The following is a 27,366-nucleotide window of genomic DNA, read 5'->3' as shown; positions in this document are numbered from 1 at the left end:
ATGAACTCACGAGTTGTTAATGTATGCTAATGTCATGACTTTACTTGGAGGAGCACATTATTATTATTATTACTATTATTATTATTATTATTATTATTATTATTAACTTATTATTATAAGAGTGTTCTGTCTACATCAGAATGAAGAGTTTAAGTCAGGAGTTGATGAGTTATGAATGATGAGTTACTGATATTAATAATAATGATGAGCTCCTCCAAGTAAAGTCCTGATGTACAGATACACTAACAGCTCAGCTCATGTTGCTCCAGTTACACTTTAATCAATATTCTGGCAACACTTTAATTAAAGGCACAATTCAGGATATTAACTAGCGGCTCATCAACTGCCTATGATGAAGATATGAACTGATATTAACTGTTCATCAGTTATAAAGTATGATCTTATTCCACATCCCTGATCAATACCTGAACCCAACCACTGCCTCACTAACTCTAATGAGGCGTTATTCAGCATTCAGCACGGCACTGCTGCTCTACAAACACTGCATTTCCCCTGTGAGTCCATGTATTTGTGTTCAGATTTATTCATATTCAAAGACATTTTTGATCTTCAGCCGAGTCCAAACTCTAATCTGAGGCTCATTTGTGAATGTAGCTGCAGCAGACGACAGGACTTGATCAGGTCGCTCCACAGCAAGACTCTCCTCTGATCTCAGGGTCAAGCAGAGAGTTTTCTAGAGGAGCAGATATATTCAGCGGCTCAATACTCAACTCCATCTGGACTCTGTGTCAATGCCATTTCTTTCTGGAGCACAGTCAGGACTGCTGGAATGTTCTAGTGTGAAGCAAAGTGAAACGAGACTTTGAGGAAAAACACACGAATGAAGAAGCTGCAACAACTCAGAGTCATTGACTCCAGCAGTGTGAACGTGTGCTGATTCTCCAGTGGAGACCGAGCAGATCTGCATGAGTGAGTGAAGGACGCTGTCAGACACGTGTGGAGCAGAAGAACAACAGGCTTTATTGAAACACACACACACACACACACACACACAGATCAGCACTTGGGGAACGGGATCTCCTGATCACCTCCAGCATGAGTGACTCTGCAGGCGTAGCGCTCTCGCTTCTCCCATTCTTCTCTCTTGAGCTTCAGGACGCTGGTGCAGCTGTAGCGGCCGTCCTGCTGGCTCTCTGCACTGGTCAGGAACCCCTCGCTGAGCTCAGAGCCGTCCCGTGTCCAGCTCACCTTCGCCCCCGGTGGAGAGTAAGAGCTGAGCAGGCAGAGCAGAGCGGCCGAGTCTCCAGAGCTCTGCAGAGAAGAGGAGCCGAGCAGAGACACTGAGGGCTTCACTGGGGAACCAGCTGCAGAGGGAGACACACACACACACACACACACACACACACACACACACACACACACACACACACACACTGGATTAGAGATTGATCATCAGTGACTGATCTCCATTCTGATGTCGCCGCTCTGTTTCAGCAGCTCTTCTATATCCAGGAGAAGATGAGCTCCAAATCAACACACAGTACAAATCAAGCAGTCCAGAATAAAGCTGCACGCTGCAACACATCCACACATGACACTTTCTGCCTTCTTTCTAGTCCAAACATCTCCAAACTCGTCCCTCCAGCAGATTGTGTAGAGCAGTCCAATACTCTGCAGTGTGGAGAGGAGCTGAATCTGCTTCGGGCTGTGAAATGGGGTTATTGGACAGATTCTGGAGCGTGTTTGAAGCAGAAACGGACTTGATTTGGACTCATTATTTCTCCAAACTAAAGTAGATTTGCTCACACTTTCTCTGAAGCTGCTGCTGATAATGAAGGAGAACTCTGCTGATGATGATTTATAATCAATCAGAACAGTTCTGGATCTAGAACGACACGACAAACCTTCTACTGTATTAGACGCACAGTCAGACGTACACTCATACTCGTCTCATTCAGACTTATTAGTGCTGATGTGATGTGAACAGACGTCTTCATAACACTCGAGATGATGTAGAAGTGTTCATCAGTCAGTCCTGATCAGATTTATGAAGATGCCGTGTTCACATGTTGATCTGCTGCAGTTACAGACTCATTAGGAGATGAACAGATCTGCTTCTGTCTAATAAATGAAGCCTTCTCTATTGTTGACAAGAGCCCTGTTGCTTTATAAACACAGATCGTGGATCATAATAACGTTATTAACCTTCATAACTGCATCATCGACTGCTTTCAGTCATCAATATGAATAAGACGAGAATAAACATGATGATGATGATGATGATGATGATGATGATGAGCTATATCTGTCATTATAATACAGGATCATGTCTGCAGATTTACAGATACAGTCATAGAATGATTATAAATGATCATAAACAGAGTTATAATGCATCATAAGCAGGAGCTTTCCTTGTCTAGAGAATCTTCTGGATTGAAGAGTTTGGAGATTGTGTTATAAAGGATTAAAATGACTCTCAATAACCGACTGAACTACAGAAAGTGTTTACATTTACATTATGATATTAAATCTGTGTTTTAGGATGTTTTTAAGCACAGATGAACTATAAATTAACCAGTAATAATCATTTTACATTCAAATATAAATAATAAATATAATTTTAAAAGTGAATAAAGCAAAATTAAAGCTCAGAGAAATTATAACCGATATACAGATTAAAATCAGAGACGCTTTATGGAAATACAGTTCAAACTTTACAGCAATATCAGTGTTTTAGACTGAATAATCAGAATAAATACAATTATTACTCAGTAATGCTGTTTATATTTCAGTTCTAAAACATTTGTAAAGTATAAACTCTCTGTTTTAGTGACAAATAACTTAAAGAAAACTTACTTGAGATCAGCAGTTTGGTTCCTCCACCGAATGTGTACCACAGTGCTTGAATGTGCTGAAACACTCGTACAAAAACCTCTTTTCCAGTCGACTGAACACAAACTCCAGCAGAGACTCACAGACTGTCCTGTATGCAGAAACACATGACAGCTTTAATAATAATGTTCACAACATCATCAATCCTCTGAGTGTGGAAAACTGAGCCCATTATCAGACATTTACAGTCAATCATTCAGCAGAAGCTTTAATCTAAAGAGACTGACAGATCACAGACACGGCTCATCACTACAGCAGGAGAAACCACTGCTGACCACATCTGTGTGCTTCTACATTCACTACAGTCCAGTCCAGAGGGAAATACACTCAGTCTGACAGTACACTGAAATAAACCAGTCACTGGATTTACTAAATCTGTCAAGTGTTGCAAACTATTTATATGAGCTGAATTAAACACACACATGAAGCTGAACATCACTAAATGTTGTTTATTTGTTCAAATTCAGCACAAATAAACTGTTTCAGTGCAGTGATGATCAATAACTGTGTGAGTGTGCAGTGATGTGTAGCTGTGCTGGTGTATTGATCAGTGTAGACGGTGATCAGCAGACGCTGTTGTAAATCCTCCCACTGGTTTGCATTGTGAGTGTGTGAGAGTGTTTCTAGTGCTGTGAGTTGAACACTTGATGACTGAGAGCAGAACAAACACAATCTTCATCATCATCATCATCATCATCATCATCACAGCAGACTCAACTACAGCTATGATCAACATCTGCATCTGCATCTGGACTCTGACTCTCTGCATTCAGGGTAATTCTCCTCTTATTAATTAGCACTGATCAATAATCAGCTTCTTCTCTTCTACACTTCTAGATCCACTAATGAGGAAAATCTCTTTATTTCAGAGAGTTGGGGACAAGTGACAGTGACTCAGAGTCCAGCAGTCAAATCCATCACACAAGGAGAAACTCTGACCATCAGCTGTAAAACCAGTCAGCCCATATCTGGCTGTAGTAACTGTGTGTCCTGGTATCAGCAGAAACCTGGAGAAGCTCCTAAACTCCTGATTAAATATATAAACAGCCGTTACTCAAACACTCCATCTAGATTCAGTGGTGGTGGATCTGACTATGGCAGTGATTTTACTCTGAGCATCAGTGGAGTCCAGACTGAAGATGCTGGAGATTATTACTGTCTGAGTTACCACAGTGGTGGAGTGTTCACACAGTGATAAAGCGCCGTACAGAAACCTGCTGTTCACACTGACTGCACTGATTCAGCTGAGAGACACTGCAGCTGCTGATGGAGGAACACAGACTAGCAAAGCTCGGTAACGCTTTCTTTTACAACCCGCAAAGTACCGCGTAAGTACAGTGAAATTACAGTGTACTTTTCTGTACGTACTGTGTAAGTATAATGAACGTATGTGTAGGTATGAGGGAACAAACTGTAATGCTCGGGTAATAAGGGGGTAACAACCAGATATTCAGCATGAAAGGTACCGCTTAAGTACAGTGAAATAACGGTGCACTTTTCTTTAAATTGCAAAAGAACAAACCATAATGTTTGCGTAAAAGGGGAGTAACAATAAGATATCCATCACGCAAAGAAGTATATTAAGTTTACGATGTACATTTCTTCAAGTATTGTATACATATAAAGAATTATGCAAGGATGGTGACAACCTATTGCTATCTGCAAATGTACTGTATATGCACCTGCGTGAGTACATTAGTACTCTTATTCAGTGCTTGGGTTTTATATGGGGTGTTTAATGAATAAAAGGTTTACAACCTGTGAAATTATGAACCCTTATTGTATACTGTATGTATTTTAAATCTGCAATTCAATATAAAATATATTTCCATACACTACTTACCTTATGTTTACTCGTCGATCTCACCAAAGCCATCAATGTCTCCATAACTCACTATCAACAAATAACTTTGCATGACATAGGCCTACCGTCAGGGTTCAATGCAGATTAAAACAGGCTCGCATCTTTACTGCTGTTGCACAGGGGGGCTAACTGTTGCATTTCAGTAAATGTATAGCTGATGCTTTATAGAAAAATCTAGTAATTTGGTCTTCAATCAATAAAAACTGCTGCTGTAGTTTACTCTGTTCTTAGTGTTCAAGTATACACTAGTATGTTAAAGTTCAGCTTCTTCCCTCTTTGTTCCCTGTAGTTAAAGGGTAAATACAGTATTTGTTCCCTCCTTGTTCCCTGTACTTACAGGGTAAATACCACATTTGAGGGTTGTAAATTAAAGTGAAGCTTTGTTCCTCCCTTGTTACCTGTACTTACAGGGTAAATACCACATTTGAGGGTTGTAAATTAAAGTGAAGCTTTGTTCCTCTCTTGTTACCTCCTTGTTCCCTGTACTTACAGGGTAAATACCACATTTGAGGGTTGTAAATTAAAGTGAAGCTTTGTTCCTCTCTTGTTACCTCCTTGTTACCTGTACTTACAGGGTAAATACCACATTTGAGGGTTGTAAATTAAAGTGAAGCTTTGTTCCTCTCTTGTTACCTCCTTGTTACCTGTACTTACAGGGTAAATACCACATTTGAGGGTTGTAAATTAAAGTGAAGCTTTGTTCCTCTCTTGTTACCTGTAGTTAAAGGGTAAATACAACATTTGTTCCCCCCTTGTTCCCTTTAGTTTACAATGTAAAATCTTGAAGGCAGTGAAATAAATATACAAACACACAATATATTTCTTCTTTACTTTGTAACCTTTATTTTAATAAATAAGCATTTTAAAAGACTTCATATTAATCAAACATTGTCTTGTCTATCATTGCCTATACTCATTCATTTTCTCTTCGGCTTTGTCCTTTTGTTAATCTGGGGTCGCCACAGTGGAATAAACCACCATCTTATCCAGCATATGTTTTACGCAGTGGATGCCCTTCCAGCTGCAACCCATCTCTGGGAAACATCCATACACACCCACTCACACACATTCACTACGGACAATTTAGCCTACCCAATTCACCTGTACCGCATGTCTTTAGACTGTGAGGGAAACCGGAGCACCCGGAGGAAACCCACGCGAACGCAGGGAGAACTCCATGCAGAAACCATCTTGATGTGAGGAAACAGCACTACCTACTGTGCCACCGTGTTGCCACCCAGCTGCAACCCATCACTGGGAAACATCCATACACACTCATTCACACACATACACTACGGACAATTTTACCTTACCCAATGTCACCACATATTTTTGGACTTGTGGGAGCACCCGGAGGAAACCCACGCTAACATGGGGAGAACATGCAAACTCCACACAGAAATGCCAACTGACCCAGCCGAGGCTCGAACCAGCGACCTTCTTGCTGTGAGGCGATTGTGCTACCCACTGCGCCTGCCTATACTCAAACAGTAAAATAACACATTATTTCCTTCCCCCTTTTTTTCTGGCATCTCTTGCTTGGCTTCCTCTTCTGCTCTTCTCAGCTTCCACTGAGGACTCTGATGGTGAGTGGCTGATGAAATCCCATGGGTCTTGCTGCTCTGCATTTATATAAAATATATGAACAGACAGAAAGGCTTTTAGTAAGCTATAGACATGTTTATTTTCCTGTTTAATGTGTGTGTAGTGGTTGTCCAACAATTTCACACACTAAACATTTACAGATACCATACACACACTATACATTACTATCAAACAAAGGTACTATCATCAGATCATATGGGAGATTGTGATCATTTATAGTGATAATAATTAAAGCGCAGAGGGAAAAGGCTTAAGTATATGTGCAGGCAGTATAGACTTTGAAGTAAAGATTATTTGCAGTTCAGTGTACATATTTAAATTCTGTGTCACTCATTAAATGGTAAGTAAATGTAACGTTTGGGTTAACTACCCCTAAGGTTAGTTTTTGATTAAAGTACATGTCTTAACCCATAATTAGTCCTAAATAAAGTGAAAGATAACATAATATGGTTGATGTACTGTTATGGACCCTTTTTACATTTCAGCACAGTGAATGGGAAAGTACAACACATTTTTTTACAATCTTCTTTGCTCAAATAAAATGAAAACTTTACGATGGTGTTGTCTCGACAATTAGAAAAATAAAAAAAATAGTGTGAAACTGATAACGCCAGCAAGAGAGAATAACTTCTAATTTACTCATGACCATAGACACTGTTTGAAACACCTCGCACATATAATCATATTATATAATGCATACGTAAATACAAATAAATGTTATTTTATAAACAAAAAAATCATATAAAAAACTCAAGGATTTTAGATCCTGATGATCGTTAAACGCGTCATAACAGTGTTGTGAAAAGGGTGTAATTGTTAAAAATAGGTACAAACATCAGATATAAACAAAAACCTAAACAAACACTTCTATGTGCATAACGTCATAAAAATACTTGTTTTATTTACCTCGCGCTGCTGTCCTTGTACTGCCGTGAACAGGAAATTCTGGGAATGGAGGACGGAGAGTTGAGTCGATTCGTCTTCAACAAACCGATCAGTGTGACATCAAAACATCGCGAGAACAACAGACAGCTCCGTGTGCATTTGAATCCATCTCGCGATATTGTATCACTTCAGGTACGCGCCTACTGATTCGTTGATTCAAACGAGTTGTGAATCAAGAAGCCTCTAAAGATCCGAATCAAACTGCAGCAGCACGCCACGAGGTTTTGCTCAGACTTTTGGGACGTTTGGAATTGCTCCGTCTTGTCACCATGTAACACATGTGAGTAAATCGTTGTCAGTAAATAAGGCTATTGTTACGATTAGAAATTGTGCATTAACCAGATTATATTTATTTTGTTTCATTTGTTTTTAGCGTAACATTAACGTTAGTTCATGGCCGAATCTAAACGGCCAGCAGCGAATATTTACCAATGTTTACTGTCGTTTACTTTGCACATCTTAGAAATGTTGCCAAAGTTCCTATGGATTTAGTTTCTTCATGTCATTCCAGAAAGACTGGATGATGAGCAGGTCAGATCTCTGTGGCTGCTGTCATACTGACTGTGCAGACGATTTTCTCCCTTTATACGTTAATTACAGCAAAGTTTATGACAAAATTAATGTTTGGAAATGTAAATTGATATTTTCTGTAGCATGCCAGTTTGATATATCAATACCCCCCCACCCAATTACTAGTAACGTTAGCCTTGAACTTTAGCACAGTAGCCTACTATTTAAGCCTTTTCCCTCTGCGCTTTAATTATTATCACTATAAATGATCACAATCTCCCATATGATCTGATGATAGTACCTTTGTTTGATAGTAATGTATAGTGTGTGTATGGTATCTGTAAATGTTTAGTGTGTGAAATTGTTGGACAACCACTACACACACATTAAACAGGAAAATAAACATGTCTATAGCTTACTAAAAGCCTTTCTGTCTGTTCATATATTTTATATAAATGCAGAGCAGCAAGACCCATGGGATTTCATCAGCCACTCACCATCAGAGTCCTCAGTGGAAGCTGAGAAGAGCAGAAGAGGAAGCCAAGCAAGAGATGCCAGAAAAAAAGGGGGAAGGAAATAATGTGTTATTTTACTGTTTGAGTATAGGCAGGCGCAGTGGGTAGCACAATCGCCTCACAGCAAGAAGGTCGCTGGTTCGAGCCTCGGCTGGGTCAGTTGGCATTTCTGTGTGGAGTTTGCATGTTCTCCCCATGTTAGCGTGGGTTTCCTCCGGGTGCTCCCACAAGTCCAAAAATATGTGGTGACATTGGGTAAGGTAAAATTGTCCGTAGTGTATGTGTGTGAATGAGTGTGTATGGATGTTTCCCAGTGATGGGTTGCAGCTGGGTGGCAACACGGTGGCACAGTAGGTAGTGCTGTTTCCTCACATCAAGATGGTTTCTGCATGGAGTTCTCCCTGCGTTCGCGTGGGTTTCCTCCGGGTGCTCCGGTTTCCCTCACAGTCCAAAGACATGCGGTACAGGTGAATTGGGTAGGCTAAATTGTCCGTAGTGAATGTGTGTGAGTGGGTGTGTATGGATGTTTCCCAGAGATGGGTTGCAGCTGGAAGGGCATCCACTGCGTAAAACATATGCTGGATAAGATGGTGGTTTATTCCACTGTGGCGACCCCAGATTAACAAAAGGACAAAGCCGAAGAGAAAATGAATGAGTATAGGCAATGATAGACAAGACAATGTTTGATTAATATGAAGTCTTTTAAAATGCTTATTTATTAAAATAAAGGTTACAAAGTAAAGAAGAAATATATTGTGTGTTTGTATATTTATTTCACTGCCTTCAAGATTTTACATTGTAAACTAAAGGGAACAAGGGGGGAACAAATGTTGTATTTACCCTTTAACTACAGGTAACAAGAGAGGAACAAAGCTTCACTTTAATTTACAACCCTCAAATGTGGTATTTACCCTGTAAGTACAGGTAACAAGGAGGTAACAAGAGAGGAACAAAGCTTCACTTTAATTTACAACCCTCAAATGTGGTATTTACCCTGTAAGTACAGGTAACAAGGAGGTAACAAGAGAGGAACAAAGCTTCACTTTAATTTACAACCCTCAAATGTGGTATTTACCCTGTAAGTACAGGTAACAAGGAGGTAACAAGAGAGGAACAAAGCTTCACTTTAATTTACAACCCTCAAATGTGGTATTTACCCTGTAAGTACAGGTAACAAGGAGGTAACAAGAGAGGAACAAAGCTTCACTTTAATTTACAACCCTCAAATGTGGTATTTACCCTGTAAGTACAGGTAACAAGGAGGTAACAAGAGAGGAACAAAGCTTCACTTTAATTTACAACCCTCAAATGTGGTATTTACCCTGTAAGTACAGGTAACAAGGAGGTAACAAGAGAGGAACAAAGCTTCACTTTAATTTACAACCCTCAAATGTGGTATTTACCCTGTAAGTACAGGTAACAAGGAGGTAACAAGAGAGGAACAAAGCTTCACTTTAATTTACAACCCTCAAATGTGGTATTTACCCTGTAAGTACAGGTAACAAGGGAGGAACAAAGCTTCACTTTAATTTACAACCCTCAAATGTGGTATTTACCCTGTAAGTACAGGGAACAAGGAGGGAACAAATACTGTATTTACCCTTTAACTACAGGGAACAAAGAGGGAAGAAGCTGAACTTTAACATACTAGTGTATACTTGAACACTAAGAACAGAGTAAACTACTGCAGCAGTTTTTATTGATTGAAGACCAAATTACTAGATTTTTCTATAAAGCATCAGCTATACATTTACTGAAATGCAACAGTTAGCCCCCCTGTGCAACAGCAGTAAAGATGCGAGCCTGTTTTAATCTGCATTGAACCCTGACGGTAGGCCTATGTCATGCAAAGTTATTTGTTGATAGTGAGTTATGGAGACATTGATGGCTTTGGTGAGATCGACGAGTAAACATAAGGTAAGTAGTGTATGGAAATATATTTTATATTGAATTGCAGATTTAAAATACATACAGTATACAATAAGGGTTCATAATTTCACAGGTTGTAAACCTTTTATTCATTAAACACCCCATATAAAACCCAAGCACTGAATAAGAGTACTAATGTACTCACGCAGGTGCATATACAGTACATTTGCAGATAGCAATAGGTTGTCACCATCCTTGCATAATTCTTTATATGTATACAATACTTGAAGAAATGTACATCGTAAACTTAATATACTTCTTTGCGTGATGGATATCTTATTGTTACTCCCCTTTTACGCAAACATTATGGTTTGTTCTTTTGCAATTTAAAGAAAAGTGCACCGTTATTTCACTGTACTTAAGCGGTACCTTTCATGCTGAATATCTGGTTGTTACCCCCTTATTACCCGAGCATTACAGTTTGTTCCCTTATACTTACGTAAACGTTATTTATACTTGCACTATAGGTACAGAAAAGTACACCGTTATTTCACTGTACTTACGCGGTAATTTTCGTGATGAACATCTGGTTGTTACCCCCTTTTTACCCAAGCATTACGGTTTGTTCCCTCATACCTACACATACGTTCATTATACTTACACAGTACGTACAGAAAAGTACACTGTAATTTCACTGTACTTACGCGGTACTTTGCGGGTTGTAAAAGAAAGCGTTACCCAAAGCTCATCGAGACCTTAAATATTAGTTAATTCAGTAAATATCTTCATATAATCACTCATTTCTATTTTAATCAACTCTTACCGCTCAGTGTCTTCAGTCCTCTTGTCTGTGTTTGTGCCTCAGTTCTGTTTAAGAGAGTTCAGATGTTTCCAGATTTCCTCATGTTTATTCACTGCTGAGAGAACATTACAGCACATTACAGGACAATCATAACTAACATAAACAGCTCTACTAGTGATTTAAAAATATATATTTTGATCTATTTATATAATGCTAAATCATTTCAGCAGTCTCTAAAACTTCTAAGTCTATTTTCTTCCTCTTCCTCCTTCTGTGTTGGTTTAGGAAGATAATGTGTGCAATTAAAAAATAAAAAAATAAATACAGTTTGCACATAATATCAGTATTGGCCTGACACACACACACACACACACACACACACACACACACACACATGCTGTCTGAGAATATAACACACTGCTGCTGTAAACACACACATGAACCCCTCGCCCCAACATAGCAGGAGAACATGAAGACAAAACAGACCAATGAGAACTTGATTCTGTCTGAACTAACAACTGCATTAGCAAACATGCATATATCTGCTCACGAGACGACTGAGACTAGATGAATAAACCATGAGTAAACCCGTCAAAACAAGCACTATTGCCGAGATGTGTTGTTGTTGTTGTTGTTGTTGTTGTTGTTTTGCACCGTGACTCATGTCCACTATCTATGTGTACCTGGTCTACCTTCAGGGTGTCACCAGAATCATCTGTGCCGCAGTAAAAGCTTTAAGACACAATTTACTTCATCAGCAAATGTATTTATTAAGAGTGGTGATCCCAGAATAAAGACGTTATTCTCAATGTACAACTGAACACGTGTGAAAGCATTGCAGATTAATGAAATCAAACTGACACATGTGCACAGAAAACTAGTCTAAATAATCTGAGGATGATCTGATGTGCACTGAGCAGGCCTCCTGATATATCTGCATGAAACAGAAAGGAGAGATGAGGAGTCAGGCAGGTCAGACTTAATAAACTTCATTCTCAGACATCAGAGTCTCGGACAACAGATAACTCTATAAACACGTTTGTGTTCTCCAGAATTACCATATGAAATTAATCCCTATACTTACAGTGTCATACTTAACACTAGTGTACTAGACTATGTGTGCCCGGGCTGCCTCCCTGAATGTGTGTAAAAATGTGTCACTAGTTGTTCAGTTTGGATCCACACAAGCAGATGTGTTATTACTGTAAATGTGTCCTTTACATTTCTGAACAAACAGCAATTAAACTACAGAGTGTATAATGCATTATAATGAGCCCAGCACAGCTTACAGACAGTGTTCAGATACATTTCACAACCTTACAAAAGTCACCAAATCAATAATACAGAGGCCAGAATGATTAAATGTGTGTGTAATTGTTGGCAGATGATGAGGAGTGTGCTGTAAAATGAGTGTGTGTGTGTGTGTGTGTGTGTGTGTGTGTGTGTGTGATCTGCAGTGTTGAGCTCCATGATTTGACTAGAGAGAGTGAGTTTGCATTGTGAGTGTGTGAGAGTGTTTCTAGTGCTGTGAGTTGAGCACTTGATGACTGAGAGCAGAACAAACACAATCTTCATCATCATCATCATCATCATCACAGCAGACTCAACTACAGCTATGATCAACATCTGCATCTGCATCTGGACTCTGACACTGCTCGCTCGAGGTTTGTGTAACTCACGTTCATCCCGTGTGTGTGTAATTGATCATATTCATACTGTATATGTTGCTGTAATAGTTGTGTTGTGTTTCAGAGTGTCGAGGACAGATCACTGTTACCCAGAGTCCATCAGTAACAGCTCAAGCTGGACAAGCCGTCTCTATAACCTGCAAAACCAGCACTGCAGTGTGGAATGGTAATCATTTAGCCTGGTATCAGCAGAAACCTGGAGAAGCTCCTAAACTCCTGATTTATTATGCAACAACCCGTTACTCAAACACTCCATCTAGATTCAGTGGCGGTGGATCCAGAACTGATTTTACTCTGAGCATCAGTGGAGTCCAGACTGAAGATGCTGGAGATTATTACTGTCAGAGTTTCCACTATCCGGGCAGCACTAGGCTGTTCACACAGTGATAAAGCGCCGTACAAAAACCTGCTGTTCACACTGACTGCACTGATTCAGCTGAGAGACACTGAGGAATACACACACACACAAACACACACACACACACACACACACAAACACGCACACACGCACGCACGCACGCACACACACACACACACACACACACACACACACACACACACACACACACACACACACACACACACACTTGATCTGTTATGGTGGATTAAATGCACACATTAAATACAAACATGAGACCCACCATTAGTCACATTCACACTGATTTCTACACACCTTTCATTCTCCATTTTTATTTGATTGTGTTTGTTTTCCTGAAGTAAAGTCAGTTTATTCATCTGATTATAGAGAGATACACACATTACCAATGAAATTATAGTAAACATTGTTATGTGAATAGATTTTTGATGATGGTTCTCTTAAAACATTAGAAATTTAAAATCATGACAGACTGATTATATATATTTATGAAGAGTTCAGATGCAAAAACCTCTAAGTGGCGACTGAAATTAGAAATTTTGGCGTCAGCCTCCTCTGTTCATGTTGAGAAATTTCAAATTAAAGTCCAGAGAAAGGACTTATTCTTCACCATAAAAGTGATATTACTGAACATGCACACAGGAGCCTGATAAAAACACTCATTTAGAGAACATTTTCAGACGCCCTTTAGAGGTTTTAGCATCTGAACTCTTCATATATATATATATATATATCTTAGTCTTTATTAGTTTTTAAAAAGCGAACACTAAAACATTACTCACGCATCGTTCATGAAGTGTTTTCTGAATGTCATTTGGACATTTGCTCTGATTTTCTGAATGTTTCAGCTTGTTTAGGGAACTTTTTTTTTTGCAGAAATATGAAATTAAATATTCCCTCAGTGTTTGAATGAGCTAAACATTAATAAAACACTTAAAGTACTGAAAATACTGGAAAATAAAGGACTGTAGGATCAGATTATTGACCACACTACAGCATAATATCTGTGGAATTCACAATTATTTATTGTTTATTTTTCCTGTAGTCATTCATTTGTTCATTAAGGAGTTTGTTCTGCTCTTTATGTTTCCAAATAGCAAATGTTTAATTATCGTATTAATTTTCATAATTATTTCCGAGCACATTCAGCCTCAAATGTTCATGCAAATCCATTTCATCAAGGTTTCAAATATGGAAATTAATTTATGTTTACTTTATTGATATTTACTTTATCATTTATCAAATAAATTAAGGTAAAACTTAACAATAATGGTCCTTCAGTTAATGTTACTAATGTATTTACTGACTTAAACAATTAGTAATACATTTATCAGGGTATTTATTAGTCTTTGTTAACGTCATAATTTTATTTAAGTTGAGTAACATTTGCACATGTGGTTTACATGACCTCACAGTGCATTAACTAAAGATAACAAGCACAACTTTGTATTTTAATAATGCAATATTTAACGTTGAACTATAATTAATACATGTTTTGGGGGTAATTGTTAATAACAAGCTAAAAATTTATTTACATATTTTTAAAAGGAGCTTTTAATAAAGTGCAATATTAAAAATAGAATAAGTATGTGGCTGATGGTTTAATGTGTGATAATGCTTCTTCATGCTGATATATCTTGAATATGAGCAGTTGTTATAGTCACTCAGGTGGTAGTTTCAGTGACTATGAATAAGAGTGTTCTCCTGCTGGTTAGTGAAGTGTGAAGGTGCAGATATTTGCCTGATGAGCTCCAGTGACTGCAGATGTTCAGCAGCTTCATCTCCAGCATCTCACACTCAGTTCCTGGAGGACTGCAGCTCCAACCCTGATTAAACACACCTGATCAAACTAATCAAGCTGTTCAGAACTGCAGTGTGTTCATCAGCAAACACACCGTCTTAGAGGAAAGAGTGTGTGTGTGTGTGTAGAAGACTCTAGTGCTCAAGTGTGGAGCTGCAGGATTATAGACACTGACTTACTGATGGAGATCATTCTAGAGAGCTGTTATCTTCATATTTTAGTCCACTTTAGGGATATTAGATTGTATTTGACATGTTTGTTTACTAATTGATAACAGAGGAAGAGTGTGTGAGGTTATCTTCATCAGTGTGTGTTCCTCCATCAGCAGCTGCAGTGTCTCTCAGCAGGTTTCTGCACCAGTCTTTATCACTGTGTGAACACTGGACCTCTGTGGTAACTCTGACAGTAATAATCTCCAGCATCTTCAGTCTGGACTCCACTGATGCTCAGAGTAAAATGACTATCAGATCCACCGTCACTGAATCTAGATGGAGTTCCTGACTGGAGTGTGTTTATATATTTAATCAGGAGTTTAGGAGTTTCTCCAGGTTTCTGCTGATACCAGTATAAGTAGTTGCTGTATATTCCCACATCTAGGGGTTTCTCCGGGTCTCTGGAAGTACCAGGACAGACAGGGTGGGCTGCAGCCGGTTAGAGGAGAGCTTTTTTATAAATTTATTTATTTATTTATTTATTATTTATTTATAACAGGATGATGAAGAAATTTCAGTCAGTGTCTCACCTGAGATCAGAGTCCAGATGCAGATGTTGATCATAGCTGTAGTTGAGTCTGCTGTGATGATGATGATGATGATGATGATGATGATGATGATGAAGATTGTGTTTGTTCTGCTCTCAGTCATCAAGTGTTCAACTCACAGCACTAGAAACACTCTCACACACTCACAATGCAAACCAGTGTGTGTGACAGAGTCCCGTCAGCATCAGCTCGTCTGCCCTGATTAATAACTCTACACACCTGCTGCACCAATCAACACACACCACACACACTCCAGCTGCAGCACAGCTCACACACACACACACATCCTAAAGCTGAAGACCAGTGTGTGTGTGCTTTTGAGTGTGTAAGAGTGTGCAAACTTTGGATCAAACTACTTCTTCATTTAGGAATCGCTCCCTTGTTCACTTCACTGCTGTATTAAGGGTCCACCATCAGCCCGAACACACAATCCCCCAGTATTACTGAAGGTAAATCTAACATTAACTTTACTTATTATAATTCTTCCTGCAGGTTAAATCTGAGCATTTTCCAGTGATTGTTTATTGTTTGATCACATTTATTGATCATCCATCAGTGTGGATATTTCAGTAATTCACAGTAATATATGGCCGGTTCAGATGTCTGCAGCTCTTGGGCTCGCCAGCTTGACTCTTGGTCAGAGGTGTGCAGACGACTCGACTCTGCTTTGACAGAATGTACTGGTGCTGCGTCCCAATTCACACACTTACACTACATCCTAAACCTGCTGTATGTCACGGCCAAGAGAACGGTATACTGAAATCTTTCTTAGGCCAGATCTCACTCACTCACTTTCCTTGAGTTCATTCTCTTATTCATCAGGGTTCACCGCAGCAGAATGAACCACCAATTACTCCTAATGCAATCCAGATTTAGTCACTAAAACAACCCCAGTGCTGGGAGACTCCTGTATTATTTGATGACTGTTTAAGTGGATCGTTATGATATTGTATGATTGGTGTTTGTGTGACGCGGTGGCTCAGTGGGTAGCATGTTTGCCTCACAGCAGGAAGGTCTCTGGTTCGAGTCTCAGCTGGGTCAGTTGGTGTTTCTGTGTGGAGTTTGGATGTTCTCCCCGTGTTGGCGTAGGTTTCCTCTGGGTGCTCCGGTTTCCCCCACAGTCCAAACACACGCGCTATAGGTAATTTGGGTATGCTAAAATTGACCGTAGTGTATGAGTGTGAATGATTGTGTATGGGTGTTCCCCAGTGATGGGTTGAGGCTGGAAGGGCATCCGCTGTGTAAAACATATGCTGGATGAGTTCAGAGATTCCATCTCTCTGAATGTGCATGTCTGGCTGAGATTGCACCAGTCTGAGACTGCATCATGTCTGCATCCAGACCCTTCTCGATAAGTTGGCGGTTCATTCCACTGTGGCGACCCCAGATTAATAAAGGGACTAAGCTAAAAAGAGAATGAATGAATGAATGGTGTTTGCACGTGTGTGTGTGTGTGTGTGTGTGTGTGTTTGTGTGTGTTTGTGTGTGTGTGTTCCTCAGTGTCTCTCAGCTGAATCAGTGCAGTCAGTGTGAACAGCAGGTTTCTGTACGGCGCTTTATCACGGTGTGAACACAGCTTTACTGTTGATCCAGTGGTAAATCTGACAGTAATAATCTCCAGCATCTTCAGTCTGGACTCCACTGATGCTCAGAGTAAAATCAGTCCCATGATCAGCTCCATTTCCACTGAATCTAGATGGAGTTCCAGCACGAAGGGTTCTGATGTTGTAAACTAAAGGTTTAGGAGTTTCTCCGGGTTTCTGCAGGTACCAGGCGACACAAGACTTACAGTCACCATCTGACCAACGTCCAATGGAGCTGCTGGTTTTACAGCTCAGAGTGACTGTGTGTGTGTGCTGAACATGATGCTCTGCGGGGGTCTGGATTACAGTCACCTGACCTGTGGAAGCTGAAGAACACAGAAAATGAGGAACGACTACACGACACACTCAAATGACCCTGATTCAGTTTAACTTTACACATCTAGTGATGATTTCCCACCCTGAAAATACAGCTGTGAGGTCAAGAACAAGAGAACGAGCTTCATCTCAGTAGTTCAGTAGCAGAGACGGTGTCAGAAGTGAAGTGTTGAACTCACAGCATTATAAACACTCTCAGAAGAGCTGCAGCATGGGCCAAACAGGCAAATTGACTCTATTCAAATCATTAATGACCTGTTCAGACTGAACTACAATGGCGGCGGAGAGAAACGAGCGGTTTGATAATCATCTGACAGCCCTAACCCTCACCACAGCAGGACGCCACAACACACTGAATTCAGCAGAACATGTTGTGTTGTGGTCTTTGTGTTGTGCTTGAATAAAGCCGCTTGTCATCAGAATCGGCGTCTCGAGTTGCCTGAAGGCCTGAATCTAACAGTGTGCTTTGACTGAGAGGCCCAATAGTTGCTCTTGTTGGAGTGCAGTGAGGTGAAGCTGCTGGGTTTGAACATGCTCTCTGGAGACAGAGCTGCTGTGTGTGTGTGTGTGTGTGTGTGTGTGTGTGTGTGTGTGTGTTCCTCAGTGTCTCTCAGCTGAATCAGTGCAGTCAGTGTGAACAGCAGGTTTTTGTACGGCGCTTTATCACTGTGTGAACACACAGCTAGTACTAGGACAGTGTAAACTCTGACAGTAATAATCTCCAGCATCTTCAGTCTGGACTCCACTGATGCTCAGAGTAAAATCTTTTCCAGTATTCACTGTTCCACTGCCACTGAATCTAGATGGAGTGTTTGAGTAACGGCTGTTTATATATTTAATCAGGAGTTTAGGAGTTTCTCCAGGTTTCTGCTGATACCAGGCTAAATAGTTGCTGTATATTCCCACATCTATGTGACACTCTATTGTCGCTGTTTCGTCTTGTTGGACAGTTTTAACTTCAGGTTGAGTCAAAGTGACTCCTGATGATCCTGAAGAAGAGAAAATAAAATGGTTTATTTAATATTTCAATTTAATACATCACTTTTCCATATTAAAATGCTAAAAATCAAATTCATTCATATTAAACAGAAAGACTCACCATGAATAAAGACAGCAATGGTCCAGATGCAGATGCAGATGTTGATCATCGCTGTAGTTGAGTCTGCTGTGATGATGATGATGATGATGATGAAGATTGTGTTTGTTCTGCTCTCAGTCATCAAGTGTTCAACTCACAGCACTAGAAACACTCTCACACACTCACAATGCAAACTCACTCTCTCTAGTCAAATCATGGAGCTCAACACTGCAGATCACACACACACACACACACACACACACACACACACACACACACACACACACACACACACACACACACACACACACACACACACATTTTACAGCACACTCCTCATCATCTGCCAATAGTTACACACACATTTACAGTTTTCTTATTTGCTGAGTCGCGCTCAGTGAAACTGGGATTCACTTGGTTCGCTTTAAGACTTGTTTGCAGGCAGATTGGGACAGAATTAGTCCTGAAACACTTCATCACTTGCTGTCTTCAGTCCCTAAACGTCTTATAAGTGTTGTGAGCAGGAACGGCAGCATTACACAGTGGGAAAAGCTTTACTGATACAGCTGTTTCTCAAATGTGCTGCAGGAACCAACATTGGAATATGTGTTTATTATGCGAAATAATGACAATAAAGATCATGATGAACACATTAATAATGTTTGTTGTGTCGTCTGCAGGGAAATACAGTCAAAGTAAATGTAGAAATCACTACGTTCATTCTTTATTTGTGTTTTCCACACTGAACAACCTTTTCTGATTTGGAGTTGTACTTCACCATGCTGGAACTCAAACAGTCAGAGAAATGAAGCTCATGTTTGCTGTTCCTCTGCTGGACAGATCATTACAGGCTCACATCTGCTGTTCATTAATGTAATGAAGTGTTCAATTCTGTAGTTTGTGATGTTTTATTATGGATTAGCACGACACCAACAGCAGTTAAACTCTAACAGTACTCATATATAAGCTGTTATTATTGTACTGTAATGTGCTTTATACTGTAATGTTCTCTGGAAACATCCAAACTCTCTTAAACAGATCTGAAATGCAAACAGTGAAGGAACTGAGGACTGTGTGATAACATTTGAAGTCTTGATGAGCTTTTCTAGTGTGTGTTCCTCCATCAGCAGCTGCAGTGTCTCTCAGCTGAATCAGTGCAGTCAGTGTGAACAGCAGGTTTCTGTACGGCACTTTATCACTGTGTGAACAGCCTAGTGCTGCCCGGATAGTGGAAACTCTGACAGTAATAATCTCCAGCATCTTCAGTCTGGACTCCACTGATGCTCAGAGTAAAATCACTATAAGATCCACTGCCACTGAATCTAGATGGAGTGTTTGAATCTCTCCGATTTGCAGAATGAATCAGGAGTTTAGGAGCTTCTCCAGGTTTCTGCTGATACCAGGCCATACAGGTGTGTGTTCCTACACAGTAATCTCCCACTTCTGGGTTTGATTTGCAGGTTATCGTCACTGATTCACCAACTTGAACCATTTTTCCAGCAGGACTCTGAGTTACAGTCACCTGTCCACTCAAACCTGTTAGAAATACAGTTAGAAATGCAGAATTCACTCTACATGTGTCTTATATTTAACTGTGTTAATATTATAATAAAAGACCATTTCAATACCTTGAACACACATATAGAGCGTCCAGATGCAGATGTTGATCATAGCTGTAGTTGAGTCTGCTGTGATGATGATGATGATGATGAAGATTGTGTTTGTTCTGCTCTCAGTCATCAAGTGTTCAACTCACAGCACTAGAAACACTCTCACACACTCACAATGCAAACCAGTGGGAGGATTTACAACAGCGTCTGCTGATCACCGTCTACACTGATCAATACACCAGCACAGCTACACATCACTGCACACTCACACAGTTATTGATTATCACTGCACTGAAACAGTTTATTTGTGCTGAATTTAAACAAATAAACAACATTTAGTGATGTTCAGCTTCATGTGTGTGTTTAATTCAGCTCATATAAATAGTTTGCAACACTTGACAGATTTAGTAAATCCAGTGACTGGTTTATTTCAGTGTACTGTCAGACTGAGTGTATTTCCCTCTGGACTGGACTGTAGTGAATGTAGAAGCACACAGATGTGGTCAGCAGTGGTTTCTCCTGCTGTAGTGATGAGCCGTGTCTGTGATCTGTCAGTCTCTTTAGATTAAAGCTTCTGCTGAATGATTGACTGTAAATGTCTGATGATGGGCTCAGTTTTCCACACTCAGAGGATTGATGATGTTGTGAACATTATTATTAAAGCTGTCATGTGTTTCTGCATACAGGACAGTCTGTGAGTCTCTGCTGGAGTTTGTGTTCAGTCGACTGGAAAAGAGGTTTTTGTACGAGTGTTTCAGCACATTCAAGCACTGTGGTACACATTCGGTGGAGGAACCAAACTGCTGATCTCAAGTAAGTTTTCTTTAAGTTATTTGTCACTAAAACAGAGAGTTTATACTTTACAAATGTTTTAGAACTGAAATATAAACAGCATTACTGAGTAATAATTGTATTTATTCTGATTATTCAGTCTAAAACACTGATATTGCTGTAAAGTTTGAACTGTATTTCCATAAAGCGTCTCTGATTTTAATCTGTATATCGGTTATAATTTCTCTGAGCTTTAATTTTGCTTTATTCACTTTTACAATGATATTTATTATTTATATTTGAATGTAAAATTATTATAACTGTTTAATTTATAGATCATCTGTGCTTAAAAACATCCTAAAACACAGATTTAATATCGTAATGTAAATGTAAACACTTTCTGTAGTTTAGTCGGTTATTGAGAGTCATTTTAATCCTTTATAACACAATCTCCAAACTCTTCAATCCAGAAGATTCTCTAGACAAGGAAAGCTCCTGCTTATGATGCATTATAACTCTGTTTATGATCATTTATAATCATTCTATGACTGTATCTGTAAATCTGCAGACATGATCCTGTATTATAATGACAGATATAGCTCATCATCATCATCATCATCATCATCATCATCATCATCATCATGTTTATTCTCGTCTTATTCATATTGATGACTGAAAGCAGTCGATGATGCAGTTATGAAGGTTAATAACGTTATTATGATCCACGATCTGTGTTTATAAAGCAACAGGGCTCTTGTCAACAATAGAGAAGGCTTCATTTATTAGACAGAAGCAGATCTGTTCATCTCCTAATGAGTCTGTAACTGCAGCAGATCAACATGTGAACACGGCATCTTCATAAATCTGATCAGGACTGACTGATGAACACTTCTACATCATCTCGAGTGTGTTATGAAGACGTCTGTTCACATCACATCAGCACTAATAAGTCTGAATGAGACGAGTATGAGTGTACGTCTGACTGTGCGTCTAATACAGTAGAAGGTTTGTCGTGTCGTTCTAGATCCAGAACTGTTCTGATTGATTATAAATCATCATCAGCAGAGTTCTCCTTCATTATCAGCAGCAGCTTCAGAGAAAGTGTGAGCAAATCTACTTTAGTTTGGAGGAATAATGAGTCCAAATCAAGTCCGTTTCTGCTTCAAACACGCTCCAGAATCTGTCCAATAACCCCATTTCACAGCCTGAAGCAGATTCAGCTCCTCTCCACACTGCAGAGTATTGGACTGCTCTACACAATCTGCTGGAGGGACGAGTTTGGAGATGTTTGGACTGAAAGAAGGCAGAAAGTGTCGTGTGTGGATGTGTTGCAGCGTGCAGCTTTATTCTGGACTGCTTGATTTGTACTGTGTGTTGATTTGGAGCTCATCTTCTCCTGGATATAGAAGAGCTGCTGAAACAGAGCGGCGACATCAGAATGGAGATCAGTCACTGATGATCAATCTCTAATCCTGTGTGTGTGTGTGTGTGTGTGTGTGTGTGTGTGTGTGTGTGTGTGTGTGTGTGTGTGTGTGTCTCCCTCTGCAGCTGGTTCCCCAGTGAAGCCCTCAGTGTCTCTGCTCGGCTCCTCTTCTCTGCAGAGCTCTGGAGACTCGGCCGCTCTGCTCTGCCTGCTCAGCTCTTACTCTCCACCGGGGGCGAAGGTGAGCTGGACACGGGACGGCTCTGAGCTCAGCGAGGGGTTCCTGACCAGTGCAGAGAGCCAGCAGGACGGCCGCTACAGCTGCACCAGCGTCCTGAAGCTCAAGAGAGAAGAATGGGAGAAGCGAGAGCGCTACGCCTGCAGAGTCACTCATGCTGGAGGTGATCAGGAGATCCCGTTCCCCAAGTGCTGATCTGTGTATGTGTGTGTGTGTGTGTGTTTCAATAAAGCCTGTTGTTCTTCTGCTCCACACGTGTCTGACAGCATCCTTCACTCACTCATGCAGATCTGCTCGGTCTCCACTGGAGAATCAGCACACGTTCACACTGCTGGAGTCAATGACTCTGAGTTGTCGCAGCTTCTTCATTCGTGTGTTTTTCCTCAAAGTCTCGTTTCACTTTGCTTCACACTAGAACATTCCAGCAGTCCTGACTGTGCTCCAGAAAGAAATGGCATTGACACAGAGTCCAGATGGAGTTGAGTATTGAGCCGCTGAATATATCTGCTCCTCTAGAAAACTCTCTGCTTGACCCTGAGATCAGAGGAGAGTCTTGCTGTGGAGCGACCTGATCAAGTCCTGTCGTCTGCTGCAGCTACATTCACAAATGAGCCTCAGATTAGAGTTTGGACTCGGCTGAAGATCAAAAATGTCTTTGAATATGAATAAATGTCGCTTCTGAACACAAATACATGGACTCACAGGGGAAATGCAGTGTTTGTAGAGCAGCAGTGCCGTGCTGAATGCTGAATAACGCCTCATTAGAGTTAGTGAGGCAGTGGTTGGGTTTAGGTATTGATCAGGGATGTGGAATAAGATCATACTTTATAACTGATGAACAGTTAATATCAGTTCATATCTTCATCATAGGCAGCTGATGAGCCGCTAGTTAATATCCTGAATTGTGCCTTTAATTAAAGTGTTGCCAGAATATTGATTAAAGTGTAACTGGAGCAACATGAGCTGAGCTGTTAGTGTATCTGTACATCAGGACTTTACTTGGAGGAGCTCATCATTATTATTAATATCAGTAACTCATCATTCATAACTCATCAACTCCTGACTTAAACTCTTCATTCTGATGTAGACAGAACACTCTTATACTGTTTTCACTGTAAACACTCCAGACGGACGTGTGTGACCTGAAACACAGGAGATGACGAGTACATAAGAGTGAGTTCATAATAATAATTAATTATAATAATAAATATTAATATTTAGATTAAACTACAAAAACCAAAGTATGTTACTCAATATATTAGTTACAAACCTGAAGTAACTAATTAGGCTCATCATTATTGACATATGAACTCATGTTGTAGTTAAGGTTAGTTCATGATTAGCGCATGCTTTAACTCAACATTAGTTCATAATTTTGTAGCGTTACATATCAGTACTTCATTATTCATGTAGTGTTACTGTACAGTGTTACCAGGAGAACTGATTATAACATTTACTAAATCAACTAACATTTACAGTCTTGATGAAGTGTGTGTGTGTGTGTGTGTGTGTGTGTGTGTGTGTGTGTGTGTGTGTGTGTGTGTGTGTGTGTGTGTGTGTGTGTGTGTCAGTGTCTCTCAGCTGAATCAGTGCAGTCAGTGTGAACAGCAGGTTTTTGTACGGCGCTTTATCACTGTGTGAACACAGCTTTACTGTTAATGTAGTGGTAACTCAGACAGTAATAATCTCCAGCATCTTCAGTCTGGACTCCACTGATGCTCAGAGTAAAATCACTGCCATAGTCAGATCCACCACCACTGAATCTAGATGGAGTGTTTGAGTAAGGGCTGCTTATATAATAGATGAGGAGTTTAGGAGTTTCTCCAGGTTTCTGCTGATACCAGGACACACAGTCATTACAGTCAGAAATGGGCTGACTGGTTTTGCAGCTGATGGTCAGAGTTTCTCCTTGTGTGATGGATCTGACTGCTGGACTCTGAGTCACTGTCACTTGTCCCCAACTCTCTGAAATAAAGAGATTAGTGGATCTAGAAGTGTAGAAGAGAAGAAGCTGTTTATTGATCAGTGCTAATTAATAAGAGGAGAATTACCCTGAATGCAGAGAGTCAGAGTCCAGATGCAGATGCAGATGTTGATCATAGCTGTAGTTGAGTCTGCTGTGATGATGATGATGATGATGATGATGATGAAGATGATGATGATGATGATGAAGATTGTGTTTGTTCTGCTCTCAGTCATCAAGTGTTCAACTCACAGCACTAGAAACACTCTCACACACTCACAATGCAAACTCACTCTCTCTAGTCAAATCATGGAGCTCAACACTGCAGATCACACACACACACACACACACACACACACACACACACACACACACACACACACACACACACACACACACACACACACACACACACATATTTTACAGCACATTCAGTTGGGAAGAGCATTTTACTTGCTGACATTCCATCAAATAAGAACACTTTCAATAGGCTCTAGTAAAAATAACACTCACACAAGTATACACAAACAGTGCATTTAATAAGCTTAAAACTAGCAAGTTAATTACTTATCAAATGTTTGCTTTTCTTGTTTTGTGTGAAAAGCTCTGAGAACTGGAGTTATTAAGAGAGTTAAGAGAATTCCTCTTCGTGTATAATGGTCATTGTATATTCTGTCTTACAGCATTTCAACTGAAAACAAGATTATTGTGTGAATTAAATCAGGATCACACACACACACACACACACACACACACACGCATATTGTACACAATTGTATATTTAATGATGGATTGACAGTAGTGATGATGTAAAATGATTTCTTGTTTCCTCTCAGAATACTGAAGCTTAATTCAGCAAAGCAGAAGAGAGTGTATTTTGTGTATTTTGTCACTAAAGAACCAGTGAAAGTGTGATTGAGCATTTATGAATGGACAAACAAATTAATTCATAAAAATGAGACCACTCTTAAATGATGTATCTGACTGTAAAATGTGTGGAATTCTGATCACTGATCCAGAATCAGCGGTTCAGACGGTGTTTTAGAGAGACACGGTCATGTTCAAACACTCACTCCTGATTCTCTTGATGGATTGACAGTGCTTCTAGCTGCTTTGAGTTTTCCTCAGTACTTTCAGCTCATACAGGCCCAGTTCATGAGCAGGGAATAAATGCTGGACCTTCTATGATATCTTGATATTTAGTAAATCAGCCTGATTCTCTAAGAGCTCTGACTCTTTCAGCTGTTGGAGGTTTGAGGAGTAAATATTCAGACACAGACAACATTCAGGTCTTCTAGAGCTTTAGTTTGGCTGAGTAGCTCAAGCTGAAGCTGACAGAGAACGTTCCTTGAAGGTTGTGTCAGTGTTAGCACATAACCTCATCACTGACTGTACAATCATCTGCCAGCACTTTCAGAATCTTGATGTCATAAGACCAAACTCCAAACAGACTTTACTCGTAACGCAGGCTATAAACAGTGCATGTTTCATTCATTTCCTTGCGTTTGGAGCATCATTGGCTCATAAACCTTTATCAGATAAACACTGCAGGAATATTACTGTAGTTGACCAGCACACACAATACACTCACTTTCATTAAACAGTCATCAATTATCATTCAATATTGCTGTTTAATGTATATGATAAAGGTTCGATTAGGCCCACACGGAATCTGGCGCTCGCAGAATTCTGCAGATTTTTAGCTCATCGTTAATTCTGTTTATTGACTTGAGTAAATGTGTAAATCTGAATTTATTCAGTTTTTATTCAGTAATTTATCACTTTTTATTCCATATATTAGGGTTTTAGTTATGATACTCCGCTGGATACTCCCAAAATAATTCAGCAGAGATCCGCAGATTTTTACCAAAATTCTCTGCAGAAGTGAAGTTTAGTTTTAAACTAATTTGGAGAGGAGCATGTGCTCATGATTGACCCAGCTGGTCCACATTAACTAATTATGATCCTCCAATCAAAGGATCCCGAATCACTATATATATCCTCATTTCCTTTCTACAACTATCTTCGTCTGGAAGAAACCCCCCTCCTCCCCTTCTTCCTCCTTTATCCAGAATGAGCGGCACGGTGGCCCAGTGACTAGCACTGTTGCCTCACAGCAAGAATACCAATGGTGTTGGGTCCTCGCTGAGCCATCTGTTATTTCTGTGTGGAGTTTGCATGTTCTCCCCGAGATAGACCTGAGCTATTCTCCACTCGCCCTGCAAAAGGGGGGGAGCCCTGGGCTCGAGGATCCCTTGAGCTCAGGGCTCTCTCCCGGGACAGCATGCCAAACAAGCTATGTATAAATCATGAGCGAAGTGTGAACTCTTGAAATAGCAAAAAACATCCGCAGATTCCGTCTGGCCCTGATTATGGGTTTATGAACAAGTATAAGTGTAATAGTACAGACTGTGGAATCACTGAACTAAAGTTGTATTCATGCAAACACAACAGAGGATTACTGTATTAAAACAACAACAATAGAATAATAAAGTTAACCCAATATAAAAGAGAATAAACTGACTTCATGAAAACACACAAGCTGTTTTTATGATGGAGAATCAAAGGAGAGGTGCAGAAATCAGTGTAAATGTGACTCTAATAGCAGGTTTTGATGAGCACTACAGTATATTACTCCACATTCAGTTTAATGAGAGATATTTTATTTGAAGTTCATCATAACAGATCTAGTGTGTATGAGGTTTACTCCATCAGTGTGTGTGGTGTGTGTGTTTGTGTGTGTGTGTTTCTCAGTGTCTCTCAGCTGAATCAGTGC

The 27,366-nt window shown here is 39.9% G+C and overlaps 3 protein-coding genes across 3 annotated transcripts in view; 1 reads left to right on the top strand and 2 right to left on the bottom strand.

The window, feature by feature from the left end:
• Positions 1-958: 958 nt before the first annotated feature.
• LOC141381036 (immunoglobulin lambda-1 light chain-like) overlaps positions 959-27,366 on the bottom strand; it is a 27,023-nt gene continuing 615 nt past the window's right edge. Inside the window, exons 3-4 of the mRNA XM_073943450.1 lie at positions 2,818-2,862; positions 959-1,325 (exon numbers count right to left, since the gene is read on the bottom strand). Of these exons, the coding sequence (XP_073799551.1) occupies positions 1,018-1,325; positions 2,818-2,862 (353 nt within the window). The 3' untranslated portion in view covers positions 959-1,017. The remainder of the gene's footprint in view (positions 1,326-2,817; positions 2,863-27,366) is intronic.
• Positions 12,455-22,877, top strand: igl4v8 (immunoglobulin light 4 variable 8). Its single transcript, XM_073943449.1, has 4 exons — positions 12,455-12,627; positions 12,716-13,012; positions 20,964-21,008; positions 22,515-22,877. Exons 1-4 carry the CDS (start codon positions 12,507-12,509, stop codon positions 22,820-22,822), a joined length of 771 nt encoding a protein of 256 aa, XP_073799550.1. The 5' UTR covers positions 12,455-12,506; the 3' UTR covers positions 22,823-22,877.
• Positions 24,258-24,878, bottom strand: si:dkey-234i14.9. The gene is made up of 2 exons (XM_017354192.4): positions 24,679-24,878; positions 24,258-24,592 (listed from the first exon to the last, which is right to left on the bottom strand). The coding sequence occupies exons 1-2, from the start codon at positions 24,824-24,826 to the stop codon at positions 24,258-24,260; spliced, it is 483 nt and encodes a 160-aa protein (XP_017209681.1). The 5' UTR covers positions 24,827-24,878.

Source organism: Danio rerio, chromosome 25, assembly GCF_049306965.1.
Source record: "Danio rerio strain Tuebingen ecotype United States chromosome 25, GRCz12tu, whole genome shotgun sequence".
In the NCBI taxonomy this organism is placed as follows: domain Eukaryota; kingdom Metazoa; phylum Chordata; class Actinopteri; order Cypriniformes; family Danionidae; genus Danio; species Danio rerio.
The sequence above is the reverse complement of the archived record's forward strand: the minus strand, read 5'-3'. Positions and strand labels throughout refer to the sequence as shown.

Bases quoted from the DNA above. Each gene is read 5' to 3' on its own strand.
- igl4v8 (XM_073943449.1), top strand. From the start codon at position 12,507: ATGACTGAGAGCAGAACAAACACAATCTTCATCATCATCATCATCATC. The intron at 12,628-12,715 runs GTTTGTGTAACT...GTTGTGTTTCAG, and splicing joins TCTGACACTGCTCGCTCGAG to AGTGTCGAGGACAGATCACT. The intron at 13,013-20,963 runs GCAGCACTAGGC...AGCACATTCAAG, and splicing joins TCAGAGTTTCCACTATCCGG to CACTGTGGTACACATTCGGT.
- si:dkey-234i14.9 (XM_017354192.4), bottom strand. From the start codon at position 24,826: ATGACTGAGAGCAGAACAAACACAATCTTCATCATCATCATCATCATC. The intron at 24,593-24,678 runs GTAATTCTCCTC...TCTTTATTTCAG, and splicing joins TCTGACTCTCTGCATTCAGG to AGAGTTGGGGACAAGTGACA.